Below are 16,109 nucleotides of genomic sequence, written 5' to 3'. Positions count from 1 at the left end.
AGTTTGTTATCATATTGGATTTCTACCTCTGTTTTCCTGTCCTTGTAGGATCTTCCCAGGGATAGACTGGATGTTGGCAGGACACAGCATACACAGATGGCTGTTTTCAATTCAAGGTCTCCTACAAAAAGGACCGTTCTCAGGAATGGTAGCAAGGGAGTGTTACGAGCACATAATTTCTCAGGATACCAAAAGTCAGCATAAAAAGACGCAAGATTTAACTATTTGGTGTCTGCCTAGTATTTCCGTGCTATCACCTTCCTTCTATTAATTATTTGCGACTCATCCAGTATATAGCTGGTTTTGTATATATTGATTTGCGTGTTGTTTCCTACATTGGATTGTAAGCTCCTCGAGAACAGGTACTGTCTTTTGTCTCTTTTTGTTTTTGTAACATAGTGGAAGCCTAATAAGCATTTTTTGAGTGCTTTAGAGATACAGAGAAAGAATCGGAAGTTAACTCAGATACGGGGTAGTGCCAGATAAGAGGCTCGTACTCCGTCCCCTAATTTGAAGGAAAACCCCGCATCTAGGCAGGACCGGCAAATGCCGGAGAGGGGAAGGGGGCTATTTCAGATCTGTCAGTGTTTTTCTGAGGGGGCAGACCTGCCTTGAGCCTTTGCACGCTGCACAACGAGGGCACCCTGGCTCTGTGGCCCAAGCCGAGCCACCGTCTCAGCAGCGGGTCTGGGGAGGGCACGAGTGCCAACCTGGCTGCGGCCTTCCGGGCCCCTCCATCTTGGCCCGCCCCCGGAGTCTCGGGCCCCGCCTCGCCCCGAGCCCCGCCTCCTCAGTCCGTCCCGGGGCCCCAGCGGAAAGGCTGAAGGCGCCCGGCCCGAGCTGGGTGCTGGGGTGGCGGCAGCGGAGGTGGCCATGGCCGCGGTGGGGTCGAGGGCCGGCCCCAGTGCCGGCGCGGAGGCTCTGGCCCTAGCCGCCGAGCTGCACGGGGAGGCGACGTGCTCCATCTGCCTGGAGCTGTTCCAGGACCCCGTGTCCATCGAGTGCGGCCACAGCTTCTGTCGCTCCTGCATCGGCCGCTGCTGGGAGCGCCCGGGCATTCCGGTGTCGCCCGCGCCCCGCTCCCTGCCCTGTCCCCAGTGCAGGGAGCCGGCTCGGCCCAGCCAGCTCCGCCCCAACCGCCAGCTGGCCGGGGTGGCCAGTCTGCTGCGCCGCTACAGTTTCTCCCCCTCCGGGCACGGAGACGCGGAGGGCGGCGGGACCCCGGTGTCGGGCTGCGTGCAGCACGGGGAGCCTCTGAAGCTGTACTGCCAGGATGACGGGCGGGCCATCTGCGTGGTGTGCGACCGCGCCCGGGAGCACCGCGCCCACGCCGTGCTGCCGCTGGACGAGGCGGTGCAGGAGGCCAAGGTGAGGGCCGCCCCGCGGGGCCAGCTGCCTGCCGCTCGGGTCCGCGGGCTCCGCAGCCGCCGCCTTTGTCCTGGTCCTTCCCCGGCATCAAATCCCCACCTATGTCCCCCCTCCTCGCTTTCCTCCCCCTCCCCATCTCTGCCGGCGCCGGGGAGCCCTGCTTCCACCCTCCGCCGCTGCATTTTGCTGAGTGTTTAATGCACTCTGCCCTTTTATATTGGCATTTCCTTGAGACCAAGACCTGTCTTCTGCTCCTCTTTACATTCCTAGGAGTACTAAAGCGTACGGGAGGTGCTGACTGATTATGCTTCGAATGCCTCTTGGTGGGTTCTCCTGCTATGGCAGTCGGACCTACCGAAAGAGATCCCGTAGTTCTTTCACTTCTTCCTCTTTCCCCAGTCATCCTCCTGCTTTAGAGATGGACTTTGCCAAAGTTCCCCAGCCCTGGGTGGTGCAGAGTTGGGTAGTGATGTGGGACATTCTCCTCTAAACTGGAAGAGCTCATAAGAGGTATAGATAGACCTTGGGACCCTGTTGGGAGAAATGAGGATCACAGAAATGAAGACCTCCTGGTAAATACACCCCCTGGAACCATTCGTGCTGTTCTTTGTCACCCTTTCCCTTTTATAGATTTGTAACCTCAATTAAGTACATTTCTTCCATATTCTTCTTTCCTTGGCTATGAAGGGGTCCTTGGAATATGCAAGCATTGGGAGGAATTTGGATATTTCTCTTCTAAACCATTAGGTTCCATAAGACAGCTTTCCTTCTCCAAGAGTGGGTGACAGCTTCCTAGCTAAGTCGTAGAAATCACCTGTTGGGGGAATAATTACCTTCCACTCATACTGAGGGGTAGTTAGTACTCACCTAAATCCCCCTCACTGGTGTGGAGGGCCTGTCTTTCCATGAATAGAGACCTGAGTGGATTTTGACCACTATCTCTCTCAGCTTCATCATAAGTAAAAATTGATCTAACTAATCTCATAGAATTAAAGTGCCTTGTACATCTTTAATAGCAACTGTTATTATTTTAGATGCACTGTGGTGTGGTGGCTGGTAAGCAGGGAAGAAGTTGAGTTCAGAAACCTACCTCTGGTTCTAGCCAAGTACCAGATGTAGTAACAAGTAGCGAATATAGGTTTCTTCCTCAGTAGGAGGAGATTATTACCAATGGGTGCTCAGAGAATTGTTGGGAGATTCTGAGGAGTTTGCGAGCCTATTTAATTTTTTTGGTAACTATTTCAATAAAATTGATTTTCTTTAATTTAACAATATTATGAGAAGGGCTCTCATTTACCAGACTGCCAGAAGGTTCCATGACAACAAAAGGAAAAGGTTGAGAAACCCATTTCTAATGAAATATGTCAACTCCATTACTTACTTTAAATACACACACACACACACACACACACACACACACACACGTACTACACTTTGCTCCCCTCCTCCAAATTCTAATTGACTCTCTCTGACTCAACCTTTAGCTTAGAAGAAAATATTTCCCCATTCCCCCACAATTTCATTTTCATCAGTTGTCTCAGGCTTCCTAATCTATGCTCATGTTTGAAAGGTTAGCTTTCTCTCACTCCTTCAGAACTTCCCATTTTATCCCTCACAGGTAGCTTCTGTATTTTAGCTGTGATCTTTTGTATACAATACCCTAGAGGACAGAAACAAGAACACTAAGTAAAAGTTAGAAAGATGCCTATATTAGGCCTGAAATCAGAAAAAGTTTCTTAATTAAACCACCATCAAATAGAATGCATAAACTTGAGGGCAGGGTGAATCCCACCTAATTGAAATTCTTCAACAGGGAATTCTTCATCAGGGAATTTTCCAGATGCTTTACAAATATTGTTTTTGTCTGATCCTCAAAACAATCTTATGAAGTAGTTGTTGCTATTACCATTTTACAGATGATCAAACCGAGGCAAACAGATTAAAGTACTTGCCTATAATCATTCAGCTAGTAAGTGCCAAAGGTCAAATTTTGAACTCAGATTTTGGCACTTGGCTGCCCAGTCACCTAGTTGAGCCAATGGTCAGGTATGCTGGAGTGGTTATTCCTTTTTAGTTGTATTAGGTAGCTGCTGAAGTCTCCCCCAACTCCGAGTTCTGTGATTCTGAATATTTGCTCAGGTAGAATAGGGGAAGGCTGGTAAGGGTTAATTTGTTGCAGGCCTACTGGGAAGATATTTTTGGTAGAGATATCTTGTACTTTTGTTAAAATCTTAGCATAGTTATTGGCCAATGTTCTCACATAACTCTCTAGGCACTGAAGGTTATTTTTGCTTTTTCTTCAATGAACAGAATCATTCCTGTATCTAGAGAGCATAGCATAGTGGAAGGGGTGGGATGTTCTAAATTTCCTTCTCCCATATCCAAAGTCAGTGAATTATTTGTCATTTCTCCCATCTAGGAGATGTTGGAATCCCGACTAGGTGCCTTGAAGAAGGAATTGGAGGAGTTTGAAGATTTTAAGGCCATGGAGGAGAAGGAGAGCCGGGAGCTCCTGGTGAGGAGGTGAAGGTTAGGGAGGTACTTTATAGTGAGCCCCATAATCTGGATACTTAATTTGATTCTGTCACCTCCAAATGGATGTATGTGGAGTAAAAATAGGTGCAATTATGGGTGAAAGAGGCAGAACTGTATATGCAGGATCTTGTAAAGTCTTGTAAAGATGTGGGGAAAGGGATATATATATATATATATATATATATATGTATATATGTATATATACATATATATATATATATATATATATATCCATACAGAAGAATTCATATTAAAGAGTTAGAGTTTGTGTAGGATGAGGTCTGTGTGTGTGTGTGTGTGTGTGTGTGTGTGTGTGTGTCTGAGTCTGAGAGAAGTCCCAGATGGATATGAATTTATTCACCTCTCTCTCTCTCTCTCTCTACTATCTGAGGCAGATACATAAACCAATAATGAGAAGATTGAATAGAATAGAAGGTCAAAGAATTTTGAGAACCCAGTACTTTTTTGTTTATGGACTTCTAGAATTTTATAAAAAAGGATATGGAAGTACTTCTGCTCATAATCCTTCTATGATCTGTGATAATTGGGCAGTGAGGTGGCATGAATAGAGCATTGCTCTTGGAGTTGTCTTGAATCATATCTGGTCACTGGACCCAGATGATTCCAGAGAATGTGAGACTGGTGACATAACACAACAACTCCTCACTCAAATCTAATTCATGTCATGGACATGAATGGACATCATCTCCCCTTATGTTATGGTCTTCTTGGAGAATGAAGACCAAACATCATCACTATCTTGTAATTCTACCCTTAATAACTTTCAACCTTTTGCTGCTGGAGAACTGTTTATTTTTGTCAGGTCAAAGTACCCCCTCGATCTGTGATTGTTATGATTTTAGTGGGGAAAACTCCTGGTGTGGAATATCTATTTAATTCAGTGTAACTTAAGGTCATAAAGTTGCCTTAAGACACTTGGAGTATTTTATTAATGATCACTCACCTTATAAAATGTTGAAAGAATTCCTTGTGAAATTCTCATAGTTTTGAAATTTCTCATTAGTCTAGAAATAATCTAAGCTTACTTCAACCTCTAAAATTCTATGCTTCCTGTATCTGTCTTTGTAGAATCTCATTCTGAAGGATTCTACCTGGTGCTTGGTTTATCTTGGATCAAATGTTATATACAGCTTATTTTTAAACATTCTCTCCTCTACCTCCTCTATTTGTAATGTGACTAGTTAACTCTCTGACTTTTTGTTTAGTCATTTTTCACTCATGTCCAGGAATTCTTCATGAGCCCATTTAGGATTTTCTTGGAAAAGATACTATAGAATGGTTATTCTTTCCTTCTCCAAGTCATTTACTGATTAGGTACTGAGGCGAACAGAGTTAAGTGACTTACCCAGGGTCACATAGCTAGTAGTGTCTGAGGTTAGATTTGAATTTGGATCTTCCTGATTCCAGGATCTCTATCTGTTCTCAGCCTCCTAGCTGCCTCTTTTGCCGCTTTGATTAAGTCAGTTCTTCCACTAATGTGGTTAATACTCAATAGACTTGAAAAAGTTTTAGTGAGGAATTAAAGAGAAAAGCAAAATAAGATAAAATCTCAAGCTAGGAAGTTGACATAAGCAGACAATGTCAATAGGACCCCTGCCTGTCTGACCCTTGCTCCATATTCCTCTTTATCACTTCCTGGTATTTGACATTTTAAAAATAAACTCCATTGATGCCTTAGGTCCAAAGTAGTCTCAGTCAGTCAGTTATTCATTCAGTCATCAAACTACATATGCCTGTTTTTTTCATTTGAAACTGTGAACCTTAAAATTATAAGAACCTTAAAAACATAGGGTCAGAAAAATATAGATTAGACATGTAATTTTATTCTCTGGGATTTACCAACAAAAACCTATGGAGACCATCCAAGATGATCACAAAGAACTGACATAGACAAAGGCATCTTTATCCAAAAACAAAGAATAGGAAAAAAATCATTAACCCTTCTTAGTGACCTTAACATAGAAGTTGCATGATATTGCTACTCAAGATTCCACAAAGATTGTTATCTTTATATCTCTTCCTGAATTCTTCTCTTGTTTCTTCCTGGGAGAATGGTTTCCTTGTATCCTGACCATTGCTCCCCTGGGCTTGTAATTAACACAGAGACTTTTGGAGTCTTAATTTCTAACTAGGGAGGCAAGATCATTTTTTTTTTTGTTGTTGTTGTTCTGCATGTAGTCTTTATTTTGTTCAGGCACAAACTGAATGAGGCAAAGAGGTTAAAATCTCTTCTTGTTCTGCCTAAGCATGAAAAACTACAATCCTGAATCTTTTTTTTTTTTTGCTTAAAGATTTTATTTATTTTTGAGTTTTACAATTTTCCCCCCAATCTTACCTCCCTCCCTCCACCCCCCACAGAAGGCAATCTGCCAGTATTTACATTGTTTACATGGCATACTTTGATCCAAATTGAATGTGATGAGAGAGAAATCATATCCTTAAGGAAGAAACAAACATAAAGTGTAAGAGATAGCAAGATCAAACTATAAGATAACAGGTTTTTTTTTTCCTTCTAAATTAAAGGTAATAGTCCTTGGTCTTTGTTCAAACTCCACTGTTGTTTCTCTGGATACAGATGGTATTCTTCATTGTAGACAGCCCCCAAATTGTCCCTGATTGTTGCACTGATGGAATGAGTGAGTCAGTCAAGGTTGATCATCACCCCCATGTTGCTGTAAGGGTGTACAGTGTTTTTCTGGTTCTGCTCATCTCACTCAGCATCAGTTCATACAAATGCCTCCAGGCTTCCCTGAATTCCCATCCTTCCTGGTTTCTAATAGAACAGTAGTGTTCCATGACATACATATACCACAGTTTGCTAAGCCATTCCCCAATTGAAGGACATTTATTTGATTTCTACTTCTTTGCCACCACAAACAGGGCTGCTATGAATATTTTTCTACAAGTGATGTTCTTATCCTTTTCCATCATCTCTTCAGGGTATAGACCCAGTAGTGGTATTGCTGGATCAAAGGGTGTGCACATTTTTGTTGCCTTTGAGTGTAGTTACAAATTGCTCTCCAGAAACGTTGGTTGTGTTCACAGCTCTAGTCTCCCAGATTTCCCACAACCCTTCCAACAATGATCATCATCCTTTCTGGTCATATTGGCCAGTCTGAGAGGTGTGAGGTGGTACCTCAGAGAAGCTTTAATTTGCATTTCTCTAATAAGTATTGATTTAGAGCAATTTTTCATATGACTATGGATTGCTTTGATGTCCTCATCTGTAAATTGAGGCAAGATGATTTGATACAAGCCTAATATTCTCTAAAGGGAATTAATCTATCACACTATAACTATGAGAAATTATTATTGCTTTCACAGTACTAAGGATAGCAGAGTGTTATTGAATGATTCTCTCATATACTTTGGGCATGGGCATCTCTGCTTCCTATAGATTAATCAATCTGGTAAACATCCAAGAGTACTTCTTTCTTCCCTTCTTTGAGAAAGGGACAAATATGAGTAAGAAAATTGGTACAGCCTGGTGGACCCATTCCAAAAAATGAGGGTGGAAGATTAAGAGCTTCTTTCCATCTGGGGCCTTTTCTAATCTTTTCCCAGATATTAGTGCCTCTTCCTCTGCCCCACTCTTCTCACCCAGTCCTATATTTACTTTATATGGCTGTTTCCCCTGAGAGAATGTAAGTTCTTTGAGGGAAGGAATGTCTTTGCTTTTCTGTTTATATACTCCATGGTAGGCTTGTTGACTTGGTGAATAGATGAATGAATAAGAACCTATGGGTTTTTAGGAGACTAAATAGAAAAACAATAGAAAGGGCATGCAAGATTGTTTGTTTACAAAAAATAGTAAATGTATCAACATATGGAGATGATGACTTATTTTTAAAAAAAAAATTACCTTAGGCTATGCTCTCTTCTTCAAAGTAGTCACTTTGGGAGATCACAGAGTTTATTCTAATGATAATTCCATTGTTTCAAAACATTTTTGAACTTTTGGGAATTGTTCTAGAATATTTTCATTAAATGCAAATCTTTCTAATTTTAATTTTAATTTGATTTTTGGAAACAGTTAAAGTTCATCATGGCCAATCCCGGTCAGGAAGGTAAGTGACCAAGTTGGTTGACATTTTTTTTGGTCATACTGGTCTAGATTTGAATCCTAGCTGTATGACTTTGGGTAAGATGATTAGTGGATCTCTTTCCTCATTTATTAAATGGGGAAAATACCTGCACTCCATAGAGGAGTAAAAAAAGATTTTGTGTGAAGGCACTGTAGAATTATAATTATAAAACAATATGTAAATGTAGGTTGGTATTTACACAAATGAGAATAATTTATGTAGCATTTTAAGGTTTATGAAGTCTTTTTCATTCATCACAGCTCTATGCATTAGATTAAATGCTTTTCTCACAAAAATCTTGGTAGGTAGGGATAGTGCAGGTATTGTCATGACCATTTTATAGATGAGGAAATTGGAACTCTGAGGAATTAAGTCACTTGTATGTGATTAAATTAGAAATGGTATTCAACCTCGTCTTCTGACTCTAGAGATTAGACCACACTGCTTTTCTAGATTTCTTGTATCTCAGTGGTTTTTTTGTTCATGTATAACTCTTTGTAACCCCATTTGGCATTTTCATGGCAAAGATGCTGTAGTGATTCATCATTTCCTTTCCCAGTTTATTTTATAGATGAAGAAACTGAGGCAAATAGGGTCACATTTGAACTCATAATAAGAAATCTTCCTGACTTCAAGCCTGGAACTCTGTCCATTGCACCACCTAACTTCCCATAAATCAGCGAGTGTTTTTCAGTTGTATTTCAGTTATTTAATGATTTTCTTGGCAAAGATACTGGAGTGGTTTACATACAAATAAAGATGCAAATTCAAGTAGAATCAGTTCCTCAAAGACCTCAGATTGACATAGAAAACCACAAATTGACATTAAGTGTGTTGTCTGTATTTTTATTTAATTTCCCAATTACATTTAAATCTCATTCTTTGGGTGAATTTTGCAGTATACCAGAATGAGAGTATAATACCACTGTTCTAGATATATCTAACTATATATTTGTTCTAGATATATCTAACTATAAAATAGACTGGATTTTTTTTTTTTTGGTGTCTTTTCTGAACTTACTTGAAAGATAAGCAGTGGATAAAGCACTGGCCCTGGAGTCAGGAGTACCTGGGTTCAAATCTGGTCTCAGACACTTAAAAATTACCTAGCTGTGTAGCCTTGGGTAAGCCACTTAACCCCATTGGCCTTACAAAAACCTAACAAAAAAAAAGTAGTTCTAGAAGAGTAGTCTCAAAAAAAATTTTGAATAATAGTTACATAGTTGGAATAAGTGTATAATCCCAAAGAGCAAAATGATCACTAAAGGACATACTCATTTAGATATGGAGTGAGGAGTTAGAAATAGCAGGTTTGTGTACATTTCCTAGTAAATTTGTATAATAAACAAAAGGCTATCTAAAGCAGACTTTATTTTCATGAGGACAGAGGATCATTTTGTCAGGGGGGGGAAGAAATAGGAGGAAGAAGCTTGGGAAAACCAAAGAATTTTATTCTTTTTCCTGAAGTATTAAGTCAAAGACCCTTGGGATGTATGTCCTGGGCAGAGAGCTTTCTATTTGCTGCTTTAATACAACACATTGTGAGTTATCAGTTTGCTGAAGTCCAGGTTTTCTGATCCTATTATAGATGTATAAGTTCTATTATCATTTTGGGTGTGTATGTCCTTTTTTTTAAAGACAGTAAGCAGAATAAGAGAGACTATTAGAATGATAGAGAAAAAGATAATTAGAGGGGCTGCTGAGTTGCACAGTAGATAGAGCATTGTTCCTGGATTCAAGAGGACCTGAGTTCAAATGCAGCCATACGCACTTGATGTTTACAAGCTGTGTGATCCTGATCAGGTCACTTAACTTTGATTGCTTCATGTAAAAGAAAAAACTCATTAGAATATTATTCTATGTTTTGTTTCATTTCATATAAAATGAATGGTATGTGTATAGGTTAAAATTGGTAATCATGAGGAAAGAATGTGTTTGTATGAGAATGTTTATCTGAGAGTATTTAGAAGAGCAAGTTCAATAATATGTATATATATATATAGACTGACATGTGTGTATGCCTATTCTGATATGTGGTTGTGAGTTGTGTTATTCCTTTTATGGGCTGTTCAGTGTTTAGAGATCTTTTCTCTTAACTTATTCCCACTCCCTTTCTCCTTGGGCAGAAACAAGTGACTGTGGAACAGGAGAAGGTTGGGGCTGAGTTTCAAGCACTGAGGGCCTTCCTGATGGAACAAGAAAGCAGACTGGTTGGACATCTGGAAGAACTGGCCAGGGAAGTGACCCAAAGGCAAACTGAGAACCTGAATCAGCTTGGCAATGAGATTTCCCTGCTGTCCAAACTCACCATGGAGATGGAAGAGACATCTCACAAACCTGACCTAGACTTCCTTCAGGTGAGCTGGGCCTGGCTTGCTCAGAATTACAACCATTGTAATGTTTTAAGACTAAAGACAGAGGAGGCTAGGTGGTGCAGTGGATAGAGCACCGGCCCTGGGGTCAGGAGTACCTGAGTTCAAGTTTGGCCTCGGACACTTAATAATTACTTAGCTGTGTGGCCTTGGGCAAGCCACTTAACCCCATTGCCTTGCAAAAAAAAAAAACACCTAAAAAAACCCAACAAAAAGAAACAACTAAAGATAGATAGCAGGAAAATACAAATAGTATATTCTAAGTTTATCTTTTTATCAGGGCTTCTTTGGGTGGGATAGAGTAATAAGCAAGGTGATATTGGAGTGATAGGACACTAGAATTTGATTCTGTGACTTTTATGAAGATCATAGAATTCTGGAGTTTGGAAGGGACCAGGAGAAATCAACTCCTGCCTTTTTTTTGCAAGGCAGTGGGGTTAAGTGACTTGCCCACGGTCACACAGCTAGGTAATTATTAAGTGTCCGAAGCCACATTTGAACTCAGATCCTTATGACTCCAAGGCTGATATTCTATCAACTTGGCCCTCTACCTACCTATTTTTAAGGAAAGTGAGACTTGGAGACCTCTAGGAGTGAGAGTTATCTCTCCAATCTGATTGGAAGCTCTTTAAGGGCAGAAGCTATTGTGCTTTTTAACTTCATTTTATATTAACACCTAGCACAGTACTAACAATGATCTGTTACTATATGTGGTTGATGAAACTATTCATCATGAATGGTTGATTGTTCTTTTCTACAAAATGATCAGTGACAGAGACTTGGTTTTATTCCCTGGCTAAGAAAGACATTTCATAGATGGAGTAGAACTCAGGTGTCCCTAATTTTAGAGATGAGGAAATTGAAACCCTAAGAAGAGAAATGATTTGCCCAAAGTCAAACAGGTAGCAAAGAGCAGGACCAAGATTAAAACTCTAGTCTTCTGAGTCGAAATCCTGAACTTTTATCATGGTGTCCTTTTTTCTCTTTGGTCTTGGTTTAATCAAGATCATAGCTTTCCTGTAATTCATACTCCCTCCCCCTGGGTCAAAAAAAAAATTCTCTAACCCTGTATGTAAGTAACAAATAGCATTAAAAGGTAAGGAATTTATGGCTAGAGTTGTTGGAAAGTTGAAGGCTTCATGTTCTTCCTCTAGTCCCTATTCAATTAACTGAGATTTTATTATAAACAGAGGTCTGTGCTAGCTAGCCATTTATTAAGCTTTTACTGCCTAAATGCTATGCATGGCCTGAATGCTATGGATACAAAGTCAGGCAAAAGAGACATCCTTGCTCTCAAGGAGCTTATGGTCTAAAGGAGAAGATAGTATATAAATATCTTACTTTCAAACAAGACATATAAAGAGGATTAATTGGAGCAAAGCAACTAGCATGAATGGGACTCAGTAAAGATTTCTTGTGATACAGAAATATAGAGAAGTTTAAGGCACAGTACAGGACTGAGGTTGTTTATATAGTCCAATTAGGAATAGAAAGCATAACTATTAAACTAAAAAAAATAGTAATACGAGGCCAAATGTGTGATTAAAAGCTTCCATAGGAATTCAGAGAAGGAAGGGTATTCATGGAAAATATGGTAGAGGAGGTAGGACTTGAATTGAGTTTTAAAGAGTAGATAGGATTAAGATAGGAAATGGGGGAGGGGATGAAGGGGGGAAGGCTAAGAAAATGTTACCTAGTAAGGAAGGGGAGACCCCAGGGCAACAAATGTGGTCTGTATTAATGTCCAGAAACTGGGAGAGAAAACTTTTCTCTACAAAGTAGGGAAAAATGAAATCTCCTAAGGGCATGGTTTTTGGGTCCCAGAAAATCAGAGAGAAAGAGGAAATGACCATGGTTTCTTTGAAGCCTAATCTGATTTTTCTTTTTCCATCTGGAGAATAAGGCATGTTCAATGTTAATTATTTTCTTCATTATTTCGGTTTAGGAATTCAAGAACACATTAGGCAGGTAAGTAAACTATAACTGTGTTTTTTTAAAACCCCTTTGTGATCATCCTTTCTCATCATATCTACCATTGTGGGGAGTAAAAATCAGATGACCTATCCCAAAGAAAATTGCTGTGAATCCTTGGTGCAAAGCTTCTGGAGCAATATTCTCTGCTTTTCCAGCAAGCGCTAAACATTATAGGTTCTGTCCCCTCCAAGGACTCCAGGCTTTTGCTCTGTAGTTCCCCAGGGAGTCCTCCCTCAATTGCCTGTATAAGTGAAAGGAATGGAGCTGAGAAGGGCTACTTAGTCAAGGTTTCCTGGCTATAGGGGCCCACATTAAACCCTGTTTGCAAGAAATGGGCAACATGTCAGGAGAGGGATAGAGAGAGTCTATCTTAGGGGTACTTGCAGACTAAAAGGCAAGAACCATGATGGGAACTTCTGTGGTATCCCCTTTCTCATTACCAGATAGTCTCATTGTTCCATGTCCCAAAGACCAAAAGGGAAAGAAAGAACAAGGGATAGGAAAGTAGCTGGTATAAATGTCATTCTCTTTGTTCTTTCCTCCAAGGTGTGACAATGTTCCTGGCCCGAAACCAGCTTCAGTCTCTTCTGAGATGAAGAGTAAAGTTTGGAATATTTCACTCAAGACCTTTGTTTTGAAGGGACTGCTAAAGAAGTTCAAAGGTGATGGGTTTTGTTAGGGATAGGTACCTGGGAGGGTTTGAATAGAGATACTATATGTAGGAGAGCAAGAACTAAAATGTATCTAAAGAGGCTCAGACAGGAGAGGCAAGAGACCCTATAGGTAAGGTTTTATCAACTGATTAATCCAAAATCATTAATCATTAAATACCTGCTGTGTGACAGGCACTATGCTTAGATTCTGAATACATTATCCTGGCAAAGCTGTGGTGAAAAGGTGAGAAGATGGTACAAAAAAGGGAAGGCAGAAGTAGTCATAGGGCCATCCTATGAGGATGTCTCATCTGTCTTGCCAGGAGCTGTTTCATTATTTATCCTGGAGAAAAAATACATGTGCAGGGAAAGGTTTATAAGTGGGTAGCAGGTACTGGATTAAGTCAGGGTGGGGGCAGAGTGGCATTTTAAGCTCCTTGAGGGACCTGCGATTAGATTACAAAGTGGATAGAGCACTGGACTTGGAAACAAGAAGACCTGAGTTAGAATATGGATTCAGATTTTTTTTATTAGGTCTGTGGTCATGAAGAAGTCACTTAATCCCTGTTTGTAAAATGGTGATAATAATATACCCCAGCTCCCAGGTAAAATGTTTAGCACAGTACCCAGTACTTAGCTTGATTCCTTCCTTGCTTCCCAGCCCTGCCTAGCCAAGTGCCTGGGCCTATAGAAGATTTAATTAAATATTATTTGAATGAATGTTGGCTTGTTAACTCAGCTCCTCCTCCTTTCAGAGGATCTTCGGGGAGAACTGGAAAAAGAGGAAAAAGGTAAATGTTGTTATCAGTAAAGATGTAAAACAAAGCAATTCTCCCCATCTCTTCATCTCCTAGTCTCTGTCTCTGTCTCGGTCTCTGTCTCTCTCTCTCTTTGGCATTGCCACCTATCTCAGAGGGAGGCAGTGTATTTATATAGGACAGAGAGCCCCCAGATCAGGAGTTAGGAGATCTGATATATCTGGTTCTGTCTCTAACTAGCTGAATGGCCATGGGCAAGTCACTTCCCTTTCCTTGGACCTCCATCTTCTCTGTAAAATGAGATTGGATCTAAGATTCTTTCCACTTCTATCTTTTTTTTTGTGTGTGGCTTGTGTGGGTCTTTTTCTATACTTGTGTCTCCTTTTTCTTTGCTTTTTCCATTATGCGTATGGGACGACCCCAGAAGGCAATGGGGCTTGTGCTCAGTAGCCTGTGGGGTAACCTGTACCCTTGGCACTTTTCCCAGGGGGAGGGAGAAACACTATGGCCTGGGTCTCTGGATACTTTACTTTGGGGAGGTCTGTCAGTCTACAATATGCACTGACTCTGCTGTGCCTCTTTCCCCCCCATTCCCGCCCGCCCTGTACAGATAGATCCCTGTACCAGGCACATTGGGGGGGAGATACAGAAGAAAGGAAGAAACATGGTCCCTGCCCTTGGAGAGCTCCTGGTATGATGGGGGATACAGGACATACACTTAACACTGACTTTTTTTTTTTACATAGAACACAGTGCAAATGATCAGAGTGAGATCTGAATGTACACAGAATAAAAAGAATGATCAGGGTCTGGTTGGGATGTAGGGATCCTGGAAGGCTTCCAATGGAAAAGGGATTTTTTTTTTTGAGTCAGGTTTAGCAAGAGAAGAGAGAGAGAGAGCTTGTCTAAGAGGAGGGGGGATATCCAACCTAGATTCAGGGAGCTATACACAATGATGCTTTTCTCTGCCTTTGTCTTTTCCCCTTTCCCTTCTCCCCCAAAGTGGAATTGACATTGGATCCTGACACAGCCAATCCTCGCCTCATCCTCTCCCTGGATCTCAAGAGTGTCCGACTGGGCCCACGACCCCAAGATCTGCCTCCTAATTCCCGGCGCTTTGACACAAATACTCGAGTGTTGGCCTCTCGTGGATTTTCTTCTGGCCGTCATCACTGGGAGGTGGAGGTGGGCTCAGCTGATGGCTGGGCATTCGGGGTGGCCAGGGAGAGTGTCCGGCGTAAGGGTCTCACCCCCTTCACTCCTGAAGAGGGTGTCTGGGCCCTTCAGCTCAATGGTGGTCAGTACTGGGCTGTAACATCTCCTGAGCGCACCTCATTGAGCCCTGGGGGCCGTCTGGCCCGGGTTAGGGTCGCCTTGGATTTAGAGGCTGGTGCAGTGTCTTTCTATGCTGCTGAGGACATGCGTCACATCTACACTTTCCGAGTGGCCTTCCGAGAGCGAGTCTTTCCCCTCTTCTCTGTCTGTTCTACAGGAACATACTTGCGGATTTGGCCATGAGATGGGACTAGAGACAATGGGCCACTTAAGAGGATGAGGCTGATTCAGGCCTCATGTCTTCTCCAGACTTTAGCTGGCACTTATTACAAGGACACAGTCAGATTATCTCATACAGGTCTTCACCCTTGTCCTCCTTGTGCTGGGTTTCCTTTTCACAGAAATTTCTCTGTGGATTTAACTTTGAGGCCTATGAATTCTAGGGGCTTTGGCCAACCCTCCCCTCAGCCTCTTTTGGCAGGTGGTAACAACTTAGCCAGTTAACAAGTTTAGGCTGCACATACCTGTCTGGATCCCTCTTTCTGGTCTCAATCTCTAGATTTTAAAGCTGCTCTGTCTCCTTTCACTTGTTATTGATACTGGCTTTTGACTCAGCTTTCTTTGCTTTTCATTTTTCCCAGAACTTAGAAGTGTTGGGGAGAAGTGGTAGGAAATGGAAGAGGGACTAGCAAAATTCCCCTTTGTTACTGGTCAGTGTCCCCAGATCTCTGGAGGTTCTACTTGCTTGAATCTCAGCCTTGAGCTATCTCAGCTGAGAAGGGAGGTGGCTCTGGACCTGCCTCAGGCAGGACATTTTATTTTCTCTGCTTTACACTTTTGTCAGGTTATTGCCAATAGGATCAAAAGTAGACTCAAAACTGAGGGGACTTGACTGCTTGTTTTTGAACTCAGGGGACATAAATTGTCCTTCCTGTAGCTGACATCTGGAATCAGGAAAGAGCTTTGTTTCCAAGATGTCAGTTTCTGGGTAGAATTAGATCCTTGCCCATGTGTGTGACCGTGCAGCCACTCAAAAGGAATAAATGCCAACACACTTTTGAGAATCCA

At 41.6% G+C, this 16,109-nt stretch overlaps 1 protein-coding gene across 2 annotated transcripts; it reads left to right on the top strand.

The window, feature by feature from the left end:
- The first annotated feature begins 834 nt into the window (after positions 1-834).
- TRIM7 (tripartite motif containing 7) lies at positions 835-16,109 on the top strand. Of its 2 annotated transcripts, XM_074225258.1 has the most exons (8): positions 835-1,368; positions 3,788-3,883; positions 10,136-10,366; positions 12,327-12,349; positions 12,902-13,017; positions 13,764-13,799; positions 14,377-14,457; positions 14,770-16,109. In XM_074225258.1, the coding sequence occupies exons 1-8, from the start codon at positions 874-876 to the stop codon at positions 15,282-15,284; spliced, it is 1,593 nt and encodes a 530-aa protein (XP_074081359.1). In that variant the 5' UTR covers positions 835-873; the 3' UTR covers positions 15,285-16,109. The 2 variants fall into 2 exon arrangements, with proteins under 2 accessions (XP_074081359.1, XP_074081360.1); XM_074225259.1 differs by lacking the exon at positions 14,377-14,457 and having other exon boundaries at positions 836-1,368.

Source organism: Macrotis lagotis, chromosome 2 (assembly GCF_037893015.1).
Source record: "Macrotis lagotis isolate mMagLag1 chromosome 2, bilby.v1.9.chrom.fasta, whole genome shotgun sequence".
In the NCBI taxonomy this organism is placed as follows: domain Eukaryota; kingdom Metazoa; phylum Chordata; class Mammalia; order Peramelemorphia; family Peramelidae; genus Macrotis; species Macrotis lagotis.
This window is presented reverse-complemented; position numbering and strand designations above follow the sequence as displayed.